Below are 14,114 nucleotides of genomic sequence, written 5' to 3'. Positions count from 1 at the left end.
AGTGGTCCTGGCGGAACCCAAACTGAGCATCGGTGAGCAGGTTATTGGTGAGTAAGTGCCGCTTGATAGCACTGTCGACGACACCTTCCATCACTTTGCTGATGATTGAGAGTAGATTGATGGGGCGGTAATTGGCCGGATTGGATTTGTCCTGCTTTTTGTGGACAGGACATACCCGGGCAATTTTCCACATTGTCTGGTAGATGCCAGTGTTGTAGCTGTACTGGAACAGCTTGGCTAGAGGCGCAGCTAGTTCTGGAGCACAAGTCTTCAGCACTACAGCTGGGATGTTGTCGGGGCCCATAGCCTTTGCTGTATCCAGTGCACTCAGCCGTTTCTTGATATCATGTGGAGTAAATCGAACTGGCTGAAGACTGGCTTCTGTGATGGTGGGGATATCGGGAGGAGGCCGAGATGGATCATCCACTCGGCACTTCTGCATGAAGATGGTTGCAAACACTATGTAGGAAAATATTCATGAAGAATACCATAGTACAGGGATACATATTCTTAAATACTGTACAGGTTATTCTATGCACTTCATTATCTTCACCAGATGGAGATATATCTTCTAATGATGTAGGAGATGTGGCAAGAAAGGATAAATCATATCCTCTCATACCATTGATCCCAGAACTACTAGATTACCCATTTATGCAATATAACTGGAGGCGACTCACTGTAACACTGAACCCCTGTAAATAAAAAAAGAAATCCAGAAGGCATTTAGTCATTTTTTAAAAATTCATTAATAAAGAACTGAGCTCATGCAGAAAAAAAATCCTGTTCCTCTGTTTTAATGTCTCTTGGTTTCAATACTCATTTATGTCAATCTGTTACAAACCTGTAAAAGAAATATCCCAATTTGAAACCATAGTGAGGATGTTAGCTAATTCTTGCTACTATGTGTAGATCAGTTGATAATGGAAGCTATAGAATCATACAGCACAGAAAGAGGGTATTCGGCCCATCGTGTCTATGCCGGCTCTTTGAGTTATCCAATTAGTCCCACTCCCCTGCTCTTTGCCCATAGCCCTGCAGACGTTTCCCCTTCAAGAATTTAACCAATTCCCTCTTGAAAGTTATAATTGAATCTGCTTCCACCATCCTTTCTAACAGTGCTTTCCAGATCATAACAGCTCGCTGTGTAAAAAAAATTCTCCTCATCTCCCCTTTAGTTCTTTTGCCAATTACCTTAAACCAGTGATCTCCAGTTACCGACCCTCCATAGAACCATAGAAAAGACACAGCACAGAAGGGGGCCATTTGGCCCATCATGTCTGCGCCGGCTCGAAGAACAACCAGGTGACTATTCTAATACCACCTTCCAGCACCTGGTCCGTAGCCTTGCAGCTTACAGCACTTTAGGTGCAGGTTCAGGTACTTTTTAAAAGAGTTGAGGGTCCCTGCCTCTACCACCAATTCAGGCAGCAAGTTCCACACACCCACCACCCTCTGGGTAAAAAAGTTTTTCCTCATGTCCCCTCTAATCCTTCTGCCAATCAGCTTAAATCTATGTCCTCTAGTTCTTGAACTCTCCGCTAGGGGAAAAAGGTACTTCCTGTCTACTCTATCTAGGCCCCTCATAATTTTGTACACCTCAATCAAGTCTCCCCTCAGTCTCCTCTGCTCCAAGGAAAACAACCCCAACCTATCCAATCTCTCCTCATAGCTGCAATTTTCAAGCCCTGGCAACATTCTTGTAAATCTTCTCTGCACTCTCTCCAGAGCAATTATGTCCTTCCTGTAAAGTGGTGACCAGAACTGCGCATAATACTTCAGCTGTGGCCTTACCAGCATTTTATACAGTTCCATCATTACACCCCTGCTTTTGTGTTCCATACCTCAGCTAATAACGGAGAGCATTCCGTATGCCTTCTTCACAACCTTATCTACCTGTACTGCCACCTTCAGGGACCTGTGCACATGACCTCCAAGGTCTTTCACTTCCTCTATCCCTCTCAAAATATTCCCGTTTACTGCGTATTCCCTTTTACTGTTTGCCCTCCCTAAGTGCATTTCCTCACACTTCTCCGGGTTGAACTCCATTTTCCACTTTTCCGCCCACTCCACCAACCCATTGATATCTTCTTGGAGTCTACAGCTATCCTCTTCACTATCAACTACACGGCCAATTTTTGTGTCGTCTGCAAATTTGCCAATCATGCCCCCTACATTCAAATCCAAAATCATTAATATATACCACAAACAGCAAGGGACCCAACACTGAGCCCTGTGGCACACCACTGGAAACGGATTTCCATTCGCAAAGACATCCATCAAAATTCGCCACATTTCCCTGTATCTCATGGGCTTTTACCTTTCTGACCAGTCTGCCATGTGGGACCTTGTTTGTTCTTCTATCTCCCTTTCGCTATTCGGGGGTCTATAGTACACTCCTAGTAGTGTGACTGCCCCTTGTTTATTTCTTAGCTCAACCCATATGGCCTCGATTGATGATCCATTTAGCATATCATCCCTTCTCACAACTGTAATTGATTCTTTAACCAATAATGCTACCCCCTCCTTTTTTATCACCTGCCTGAAAACTCTATATCCAGGGATATTGAGCTGCCAATTATCCCCCTCTTTAAGCCAGGTTTCCATTAAGGCAATGATATCATGTTGCCATGTGTTTATCTGTGCCCTTAGCTCATCTGCTTTGTTTGTAATACTCCTTGCATTGAAGTATATACCCTTTAACCCCGTCAAATTCCTGTGCTGAACACTATTTAACCTTTGCTTCTTTTGCCTTTCTGAGTCGCTAACTACGTCACTAACTGCTTTTCTACTTCCTGTTTTCTGGTCTGAATTTGTCCTATCTATACCTGCCCTTTGGTTCCCATCCCCCTGCCATACTAGTTTAAACCCTCCCCAACAGAACTATCAAATGCCCCCACGAGGATATTGGTTCCGGTTCTGCTTGGGTGCAACCAGTCCAGCTTGAAGAGGTCCCGCCTTTCCCAGAATCAGTCCCAATGCCTCAGGAATTTAAACCACTCCCTCCTGCACCATCTCTCAAGCCACGCATTCAACTGGCCTATTCTCCTATTTCTGCTCTCGCTAGCACGTGGCACTGGGAGCAATCCTGAGATTACTACCTTAGAGATCCTGCTTTTTAATTTATTTCCTAACTCCCTATATTCTGCTTGCAGGACCTCATCCCTTTTTTTAACCGATGTGGTTGGTACCGATATGGACCACGACCTCTGGCTGTTCACCCACCCCCTTCAGAATGTCCTGTCAGTGGAAACAGTTTCTCCCTATTTACTCTATCAAAGCCCCTCGTATTTCCAATGTGTTGGAAAAAGTGTGGACATATGACAATAGGGTACTATTTTCAAACTATGTGGCCGTGCAGTTAATTCTAGACTATGTGGCCGTGCAGTTAATTCTAGACTATGTGGCCGTGCAGTTAATTCTAGACTATGTGGCCGTGCAGTTAATTCTAGACTATGTGGCCGTGCAGTTAATTCTAGACTATGTGGCCGTGCAGTTAATTCTAGACTATGTGGCCGTGCAGTTAATTCTAGACTATGTGGCCGTGCAGTTAATTCTAGACTATGTGGCCGTGCAGTTAATTCTAGACTATGTGGCCATGCAGTTAATTCTAGACTATGTGGCCGTGCAGTTAATTCTAGCCTAGAAAATTTGCCCGCATAGATCATAAACCTTTAACTACATTCTGAGGCACTCTGTGGGCATGATTTTAATAAGGCAGTGGGATGGCAGCGGAGGGGGGTGCGTCAATAGGCGCACAGCAAATACGAATAATAAAAACTTACTGTTCCCTACGTGATCGTGACTTAATTGGTGGCCATTAACCTTGTTTCCGGGTTTGCCGTCCGAAAGCTGCGCAGTGGGCGGACTGCACACCCGCATGACAGGCTGTCAGCTGGAGCATCTAGATTTAAAGGGCCATTGCTCCAATGGATTTTGCTGGAGCAAAGAGCAAGAAGACCCAATGGAGCAGCACAGGGGGAAAGGCTGCTCCAAGATTCAGCGTGGCCTTACTTGAGGTGCTGCTGATAGGGTGAGGAGAAGGAGGGAACTATTTTACCCGGCCGACAGGAGGAAGCGCCCTGCTTCTGATACTAAGAAGGCCTGGCTCAAGGTGGCAGAGGAGGTCACGAGCAGGAGCAACATCTCCTGCACTTGGGTCCGGTGCAGGAATCGTTTCAATGACCTAACTAGGTCAGCAAAAGTGAGTACACTTAATGATTCTCCTACATTCCGTGTTGTACATCAACCCCCCACCCCCCCAACTCATTCTGCAATGCCAAGACTACTCCATCACATCACCCCTCACACACACTTAAGGCTCATCCTCAACTTACCTTCCTAGCACGTCCTCACCTCCCCGTTAGTCACCCCACCACTACCACTCACCCCAATCCTCATCCAATGTGATGGCTCTGTCTCATACTCACCCTCTGAGGCACTTCTTCCATGGTCAGCCTCACCCAAAGTAATGCATTCAATGGCTGACCACTTCATCACTCACTCACACATCTGTACTTTCTCCTCTTCTAGGAGGATAGCGCAAAATGCACGCAAGAGGGCGAGGACTGGAGGGGGGCCACAACAAATAACGGTCCTCACAGAGGTGGAGGAGGAGGCCCTAGAGATCAGCCGTAGCCTCGCGTGCCTGTCCGTCGGGGACGCCGAGACTGGCACCCCACAAACGCCTGGTGACACAACTTTAACATTCAACACACACAATATGAAATGATGTTAACAATGATTGGCATGTTGAACACCTCAGTATGCTCATTGCAACATGACACATCTGTGGTGATGCTTAATATTGCCTTCTGTTCTCTTACATGCCCTTTAACGACCGCAGTGACGGGAGAGGGCGATTCCTCAGAGAAGCTCCCGGTCTCTGAGGGTGCACTGTAGCATCATTGCGAGCCATCCATTAGTGCAGATACTCACATCTTGGTGGGTCCTAGAAGTCAGTTAGTTGGGTTGACACCTGGTGAGTTACCACACACAAGTGAGCACAAGCAGTCACTGGTGGCAGGGGCAGCTGTGGAGAGTCCGCGTCAGTGGGAGCACTCCTCTCCAGGCTCTGCTCAGCTGGATGCAGATGCTGAATCTCGGGGGCCATCCTTTAAAAGGAGAATGATCGAGGGACAGCAGCACATTTTCGAGGTACTGGAACAGGTGCCACACACACTCTCCACAATAGTGCAGAGGATGGAAAAGTCCAACTTCTGCATTAGTGGAATGGTGGCACACGTATAGGAGGTGAGATAGTGTCATAGGGATGGGAGGAACTGTCTGAAATAGTGTCGCACATAACTGCGAGAATGTCTGAGATGGTGTCACACGTAACTGTGGGAATGACTGTGATGGAGAGAATGCTAGCCTACGTTGAGTTTCAAGCATGGCTCACAAATGAGTCCATTCAGGCCCTGACAATGGCTGTTCGGTCTCACGTTGAACAACATTCTGCCGCCTTACACGGGCAGACAGAAATTTTACAACTGGGCTTCCAAGGCCTCATACATGACCTCTAAACTGTAAACTGTCGTCCAGCAGGGTGGTAGGAGTGGTGTGGGCCTGGATCAGGAGAGGGATGATGGCAAAAGGGGACATGGAATTGGGGACACCACTCAAAGCGCCCCCACTTCTCACCCATTGCCCCGCTCTCCTCTCCTGATGGCCAAGTCAGCCCCTGCACAGGTGCAGGTGGAGCAGTCTTTGGGCTCCAAAACCCAGAGGACTTAGGCTGAAAGTATCTAAGCAGTCCAGGCATTGACACGAGCAACCTGTCACTATCTCTGCTGTAGCCACAGGGGATGCACCACGCATAAGTAGTAGGAAGAGAAAGGCTAAGAATTTGTGATCACGAAAGGTATGCACAAAGGTGTCTGACAGACTATCATGTTTTTCATTGATATTTGTTTTTTTGTTAAAGTCACATTCCTCTCTTTCCAGATGGTGTGAGGTCTGGACTATTCCCACTTTGTGATCTTATGACAACTGTTCACATATCAGTGACTCCCTGGCCTCGTCACGAGCAGCCTGGTGAGCCGCCACTCTGGCCATCGGTTCGTCCTCCTCCTCCTCCTCCTCCTCAATGTTCATTGCAGATGTGGATGCTGAATGAGGGCATGGGGCCTCATCAACCGGTACCCTCTCTGTTGCGCCATGTTGTGCAGAACAGGGAATCTGGCGCACGCGTGAAGGAATCTCTTGCGGTGGTCACAAACAAGCTGAGCGTTGATGGAGTGATAACCCTTTCTGTTGATGAACAGTCCTGGCTCGTGTGGAGGTGCTCGGATTGCTATATGTGTGCAATCGATTGCATCCTGTACCCGTGGGAAGCCAGCCACAGAGTGGAATCCCAATGCCTTCTCTGTCTGGCTGAGGTCATCCATGGGGAAGTTGACGTATTGCGAGGCCCTGCGAAACAATCCGTCGGTGACCTGCCTTATGCACTTGTGTGCAGATGACTGAGAGACCACGGCGATGTCACCGCTGGCACTCTGGAATGACCCGGAGGCGAAGAAGTTGAGGGCAGTGGTCACTTTAATAGCGAAGGGTAATGAGATGCCGCCAGGCCCAGCTGGGCGCAGGTCTACATGAAGGAAGCTTCCGATGTCTGCGACCACCTGGCGACTCATTCTCAGCTTCTGTATGCACTGCTCCTGAGAGGTCCAGGAAGCTGAGCCTCAGTCTGTAGACCCTCTGATGAGGGTACCGTCTCCTGCAACGTTGCTCTCTCTGCTGTTCCCCACTGTGCTCTTGTGTAGGTGCCTGTGACGCAGCACTGTCTTTGTGGAGCTAAAAGTGGCAGAAGTGCACGCCGTGCCTGGCGAGGCTGGTGATGTTGCTCATCCTCAGATGTACTGGTGAATGCAGCCATCGCGCCCCCCCCCACCCCCATCCTGATGGTGTCAGTTTGATGGCGTCTGAAAAGTTGGTAAATATACGTAACAGAAGAATTCTGAGTGGAAACCAAGAATTTTCAGTCTAAACACAAAGATCTCCCAGCCAAAAGTTTGTCTGAGAGAACTGAGTGCCCTGCTGCAATAACTCACCTTTTATCCCCATCTGTCAAACAGGCATTTAAATGTCTAAATGGCTGCCGGCTGAAACACGGCTCCTTCAGCATGGCGTGTTTCACACAGCACGGGAAACACGTTGAGGTAGCGTTAAAATCGCTTGCCTTCATATCAATTGGATTTATGGACATTTCAAGTACTTTATGTACCCAGAAGACACTGGGTTGTGCGCGTTCTTCAGCGGGTTGGAGCCAGGATTCCTGCCCACTCCAAAAAGACCCGATTCTCTTTGCCCCCACCCGCCCCAACGCACCCACAGATTTCTTTTAAAATCACACCCTATGATTTGATAGCACACCACGCCAGTTTTGTGGAAATGCACTATTTGTCACACAACTCACTGATTGACATGTCCTGGTAACATCGTGTAAAAGCAGAGAGAGATCGACTGTTCAAGAAATGCTTGAGAAATAAAGAGCAGTGAGAGTTTTAAACTTGACCAAAAGTACTGTAGTATCAAACTAATCAGTTCAGTTTTAATAAATATCAGTATCCCATTCTGAACCTGTCATTCTCTACTGCAGTTAGCTGCTGTCGACATTGCTCTGCATAACGATCAGTCTAAAACAGAATTGTTGCCTGTGATATACAATACGGGAAGAAAATCCACTGAACCAACATTTCTGATACCAAGATTTATCCTAACCTATCCCTGGGATGGAAAACATAGATATCTATTGTTAGGAAGGCACGGGTGAAAAGTACACTGTCTGCATTGTACCCAATACATGACCACAGTCTATTTCTTTATTTTGAGCTGATACACCTCTACTTCCTTTTAAGGTAGCTTGTATTAAACAATATACATCTTCACCTATCCTCCAAATTCATTTGCTATGGAATCAATGCTTTGACAATTTTGTTGTATATAATTTTGGCCAAAGTTCAAATTAAAATATGTTGCTATTTCTACAATCAGTCTCCAAGAGTTACTACACAATCAAAGCAAAACTTGAGGAAGGTACAACATTTGTACAGTTTACTATTTCAGGTTATATCAAAGGAAAAGCAATGTCATTATTTTATGTGTGGTAGTCCGCTTTTAGAAATCAATTCAAAAATAGCCTGTAAGTAACAGAAAAATGGAATATATTATTGTAAACTCAAAATCTCTATATGCAAAAAATCTTTGCTTTTGTTTCAAACATTACAGTCTGTGACATAAAAACAAACCTATAAATTTCAGTAGGTTATATATTCATCAGAGGTCATGATGTAAAAATAATTTTTAATGGCTTTTTAACCAATAGAAAAACTATATAATAATAATGGTTTGCCCTTAGCTGTCGAAGAAAAAACACATAAAACCTTTTCATTCCTTACATAGTTTTCACAGACAGCAATATAGAGACACAGCGACTACACTTCAGAAGTACTTAATTGGCTGTGAAGTGCTTTGGGATGTCCCGAGGTCATGAAAGGCACTATATTAATGCAAGATCTTTCTTTCTAATGCACACTCAAACCATGGCACCAAAAATCCTTGGGAGGGCGTATCTCATAATAACTGCCGAAATGCGCCCACCCTTGACTTTCACTTCTAGCCCCGCCGAAAAACACACTCAGGACACATCTGGAGCACCTTGCCCTTCGAAGGGGCCAGAAAGTCCAGTTGAAGTGTCCCAGAATTGGGAGGGAGTTTCAGGTCTCCCTCCCCCTCCAGAAGAAAAATTTAGGTGACCCCAGAGTCCCTTTACATAGGAGGTTGCTTCCAGAAATAACAGAAAAAATGTAGGGAGCTGATCTATGCAGGTCCAGACCTCAATCCTGGCCTGGAACTGCAGGCCGACCTTATGTCGCTAAGGAGGTCCGGGCGCAGGAACTCTGATATTCAGATTCCACGCCCACCTTATTGGGTTGGAGCCTTGTCAGACTCCAACCCAATGAGGTCATCCAGAACTTTTGATGCAAGGCCGGGATACAGCGTAACTGAATCCTGTCCTGGTTTCTGGCTGTTCTGGCGGACTTGCTGTCAAAGTTACGACCATAGACATCCAGAGCCCATGACTGTAAATTGACATGCATCCTGAGAGGAGATGGTTTAACAATTAAAGACATAAAAACATTGTTCTTGTTATTTGTTTTATATGATTAATTTTCATTAAAAATATTTTCTGCTCATGTAGGTGTCAGCTGATATCAGTGCACTATAACACATAATGCAATATAAATAACTGGATATATGAGAACTGCAAAAGTAACATCTCTAGATCATCTTTGTTAGGTGATTGTTAAATTAAGTTGGTGTAAGTGGAATAAGTAGATGTTATTAAATGGGTGTGATGATATATTTCAGGACTACACTTGAGAAGATTGTGCAGATGTTAATTGGAAGTGATATAATAGGGAAATTAGAATATAATCTGTTAAATGAAACAACCATCAGATACATTTTCTGTTACCAATTGAAGAAACTATTTTTATAATTTAAATGCCAGCATGTAAAAGATGAAAGAATGAAGCAAAAATGCACTCTTCTATTTTTTGACTTGTTGGTTTTGAAAAGAATGCCAAGAATCTTGTCAGGTTTGGAAAAAAACTCCAACAAAGCATTTTCAAATTATTCACGTGAACACACACACACACATTGCGGTAGAATTCCGTCTTGGGCGGGACCGCAAAACAGGCAGTATCGGATTGGCCGCTCGTTATATGCCCCGCCTGATATTCAATCCCATTGACTACAATGGAACTAAATATTGGGGTGGCACATATACCAGGCCCCCAGGGCACTCCCGCACACAACAAAATTTCTACACCATAGTGTCAATGGAAAACAGTGAAAAATGATTAACGCTTAGCTTTAGTTTACAGTAAATGTTGCACAGTACAAATGGTTTCTATCACTGCAGTAATTAGCACAAAGGTATAAGCTATTTTCTCACATCTGCCTAGTGTAGCAATTGAACACTGTGGCCTGATTTTCCTTTTTTCAAGTGCGAGTAAGAGAAAGATGTGGTGTCATGTGTAAATGAGGTTGAATTGTATTTATGCACATTGTCAATTTTTCTTCTATGCAACACTGTGCTAATGAGAGAATGATGCGCTGGCAAAGTCTCAATAACCATTTTGTGTGCTGTATAAAGGAGAAGCTGGAAGCAGCAGATTTCTCCTATTTTGCCCATGTTTTTAGCATGCTCCGTACAAGGCAAAAACTATTGGGGTGGAGCTGGGGGCTGGGGATTCCCTATGCTGAGAGTCCCTGTTGGCCTGTCTAATTTGGGACATGGCGTTTCTCTGCAAGCTGGTACGCCAAGTGAGTTGAGGCATATTGGCTTCAGAAGGGTGAAAGTAGGCCCACCGGTGAGGTCCAGGCCGTGGACCTTGAACCCCACAAAAGAGGGTACATTTTAAAAAAAAATTCTGATTGGCTCCCTTACATTGGTACATGTGCCTGCCAACCCCCACCCTCCATGGTGAGCACCAGATTTTCTGGCGGCATAGGGCAGGCAGATGCTAAAAATGTGCTCGTAGTAGTGTTTGCGATTGCTGGCCTCATGAAAATTAGATGCCCTCCCACTAATATTGCAAACTCCAATGGGTAACTGCCAGGATCGCGTCCTGAGGAACTTCAAGGCCTATATTTTTAAGTGAATATTTATATTCATAAAAGTGAAGGTCATTAGTCCCATGTCTTTAGAATGTTTTGTAGCCCCTAGTCAGCATAAAATACACCCAGGCTAGGTATGGTACAGCCAACTGCTGATTAAAACTCAGTCTACTCTAATCAACAACTTAGAGTGTATTTACACTGCAATTTTAGTGTCTGTGTAAATCAATTGCTGCTTTGCATCGACACTAAACTGGCAGTGCTAATCTAGAGTCAGAGCCCAGCCTGACTCTGAAGTGAACCAAATTGTCACTCCCTGGAGGAGATTATCTCTCACTGCTTTGTGTAAATCCAGCACAGTGTCAAATCTGGTGTACAAAACACTCAGAGAAATCCCTTCTAAACCTATGTTACCTCAATGTAAATACCTAGAGTGTGGGGATTCTCCCTTTCACTTTCTAAACATTTAAATTTCTACCTATAGGGAGACAGTTCTGAATGCGTGCATGTATCCAGGTATCAGCAGAGCTCTATCCTGAACAGGCAGAAGTCATACAATGTGAACAGAGATCAGCCTGGCTGGAACCCAAACTGTAGCTACTAGTCTCCAACTGATAGCAGCAATGTCAATTTAACCTTAATCTCAATCAAATCTTGGTGTCAAATCCCGAGTTTTGCACTGTGAGTCTGCACCCATTGTGAACTGGATTGAGATTGCGCAAACATATTTCACATATCAAGGGATGAATTCCTTCTGTTGATGATTTTACCCAATAAAGTCAGCGGGAGCACCAAATAGGAAATTCCATTTTATGCTCACAACCTCCTTTTCACCAATCGACAGAAGATCCTTACAGCCAGCAAAGAGAGGAGACTTCCGTCAGACTGGGCAGAAGTCCAGCGCAGCTGCCAAAGATAAAGAGACAGTGTGCTAACCACTGACCACCCAGTTTCTGTCAGTAGGTTACAAGTGCTTCAAAGATGAAAACTGCATTGTGGGATACACTCAGCAACTGCCTGAGCCCAGGTGCAAGAGAAAGGCAGAATCCAGTCTGCTGGGCTTCCCTAGAACCTGGCTAGTTACAAGAGTATTTGCTATTGCATGAAGCCTGGAAGGAAACTGCCAACAGCAGAAGACAACCAAAAAATGCTTTTTAGAAGGTAGCATTATCATTATAGTAAAGCTTATTTCAATTAAAAATCAAAGTATGATATTTTAGCTTTGACTTGGTTCTCATTTCAGGTGCAGTTTGAATCTTTAGTAGTGGATATAGTGGCAGCTTTAGCTTATTAAAGATGAACGAGCCTCAAGTACTGACAGTGACTTTGGAGAGAAACGGCTGTGGACACTTGAAATAGCTAACAATGTATAAGCCTCTATATGTGCACACAAAATAACTTTTAGTAACTTCAAACAACCGGTGGATAAGGCAACCTCAGAGCGGGAAGGAACTGGGGCAACCTTAAAGCTGATGCAGTGGCCTCAAGCAGGGAAAGGGCACAGGGTAAAATCAAACACTGAAGGGGCATTTGCTATAGTCATCTCTTTTTGCTAGTATCTTAAATAGGGAAATATGTTTATTTTTATTTCCACACTCATGAGACAACACAAGTGTTGCAATTTCATAACAATAGCTCCAAACTCTGGGTGCAATGAGGTTATCTACAAACGTTTTTTTGGCTGAAGGCCAGCCAGCTCTAATTTCACTTTAACTAACAGATAAGCCCTTGTGAACATTGGTCTGGTTGATACTGTGTGTGTGCATGTACAAGTGAGAATAGATGGTTGTAAGCGACTTTATGTGTTGGACAAAATGGGTACACACAGGGAATCTCTGCTATAGACATGTCGGTGATACAGCTGGGAGCAGGCTGGTGATATTTAGCTGAGGGAAATGTTCCTATGCGAGGTGTACTTGGCTTTTTACAAGTGAATAAAAAGTAGCTGTGAGAGCTGTTTTCTTACTTCGCTCTATTTATTTTGGGTTGTTTCAAGTGAGGGTCAGAAACCCTCTTCCACTTTGTACTCAGTTACACTGTCAAGGACTCCAAGATCAGTTATAGTACAAGACTGATGCCATTTTAACTTTTGGCGATAGTGTAAATGGGGCAATATTGGATCGGCCACCTGTTATAAACCTCTCCCCGTTTTTCTTTTCCGTTGGAGTTACCCTCTCTCTGTAGTAGTTCCCATTCAGTACTCAAACACTCAGCCTCAACTCACATTTTTAAAGAGCAATCCCCACTGCACTAATATGGCATTTTCTATCTTCTCACTGTTATGAGCTGTCTGAATGAGATTGTTCAATGGGGCTGAATCAAGGCCCAAATTAGTTGTACACAACATAAGATGTACGTTCACTGCACCAGCACAAATCCAGATAGATAATAAATCACAGCAGGTGCTACTGGCATAAAATGCTCAAAGTGTTCAACTGCTTACTGAGCATATAGACGGTGTAGTTAAAAACTGTTACTTTAAAATTAAAGGTCGCAGTTATGGAAACTTTAAGTAAGAGTTGATAGGATAGAAATTACAGTGAATAATATTATTATACAAAAACTTAACACATTTGAATCAAATTCTTCTCTCCACTATCTTAACAGTGGTGTTAACCCATTTATTTTAAATGTGTTGTTGTCTTTGGGCTGTCAATACTAATTTGTACTCTTACGTTTCGTGTATATACTTATACTCTAATTTGTTCAGACTTCTTGCATTGATTATATTTATTATTACTTATTATTATCAGCAGTTTTCACACATTGAGAGGGTCACAGTATGATGGCTATGTTGATAAATCTGACAAAACGATTAAGGTGCAATAAACCGTCAGCAGAAATTAAAATTTAATAAGATGGCAATGCTTGTTATTCACCAGCAATTGCCTAAAGAGATACCCCACCCCCCAAATACACCCATCGTTATACTATTATGTGCAATCAACATGACTGCAATTAAAATATTTTCAGTGCTAAGGTAATAAGTCTTTGAGGTGCAAATTAAGTGTGACATTCCTCTGTTTAATTATTATCTTCTTCATAGAAACCTTCCTTAACACAAGCCTCCTTCTGTTGAGTGCAAAAACTTAAATGTCTACTTAAGTGAACAAACTTCCACTTACCTGTTTGTGAGCATGGTCGTAGGAATTTATGTGATTGTCAAACTCCTGATGTTTGTGGTACTGCTTGTCACATAATTCACAGTAGAAATTGGCTTTCAGGTCCTCAAGAGCCTTTGCTATGGCCTTCTCCTTTCCAGCATAATCCTGCAGGGATAAAATTAGTAGCTTATAGTATGCTTTTCAACCAAGAAGTTCGTAGACAGAGACAATGTACATCTAAGCAAAATGTTTTTCTGTGGCAACTGTTCTTAAGTGCACTTAACTGGGGGGAGAAGGTCAACTAAAAAAATGGTGGTATATTGGTGACTATCATCATCTTTCACCTCTGGGGAGTCTTTCACTGGTGCTAATAGAGGTGTAAAC

At 43.9% G+C, this 14,114-nt stretch overlaps 1 protein-coding gene across 1 annotated transcript in view; it reads right to left on the bottom strand.

The window, feature by feature from the left end:
• Positions 1-14,114, bottom strand: part of LOC137342649 (G patch domain-containing protein 8) — a 448,547-nt gene that overhangs the window by 49,972 nt on the left and 384,461 nt on the right. The window contains exon 2 of the mRNA XM_068006706.1: positions 13,752-13,895. Coding sequence (XP_067862807.1) covers positions 13,752-13,895 — 144 coding nt within the window. The remainder of the gene's footprint in view (positions 1-13,751; positions 13,896-14,114) is intronic.

Source organism: Heptranchias perlo, chromosome 2 (genome assembly GCF_035084215.1).
Source record: "Heptranchias perlo isolate sHepPer1 chromosome 2, sHepPer1.hap1, whole genome shotgun sequence".
In the NCBI taxonomy this organism is placed as follows: domain Eukaryota; kingdom Metazoa; phylum Chordata; class Chondrichthyes; order Hexanchiformes; family Hexanchidae; genus Heptranchias; species Heptranchias perlo.
The sequence above is the reverse complement of the archived record's forward strand: the minus strand, read 5'-3'. Positions and strand labels throughout refer to the sequence as shown.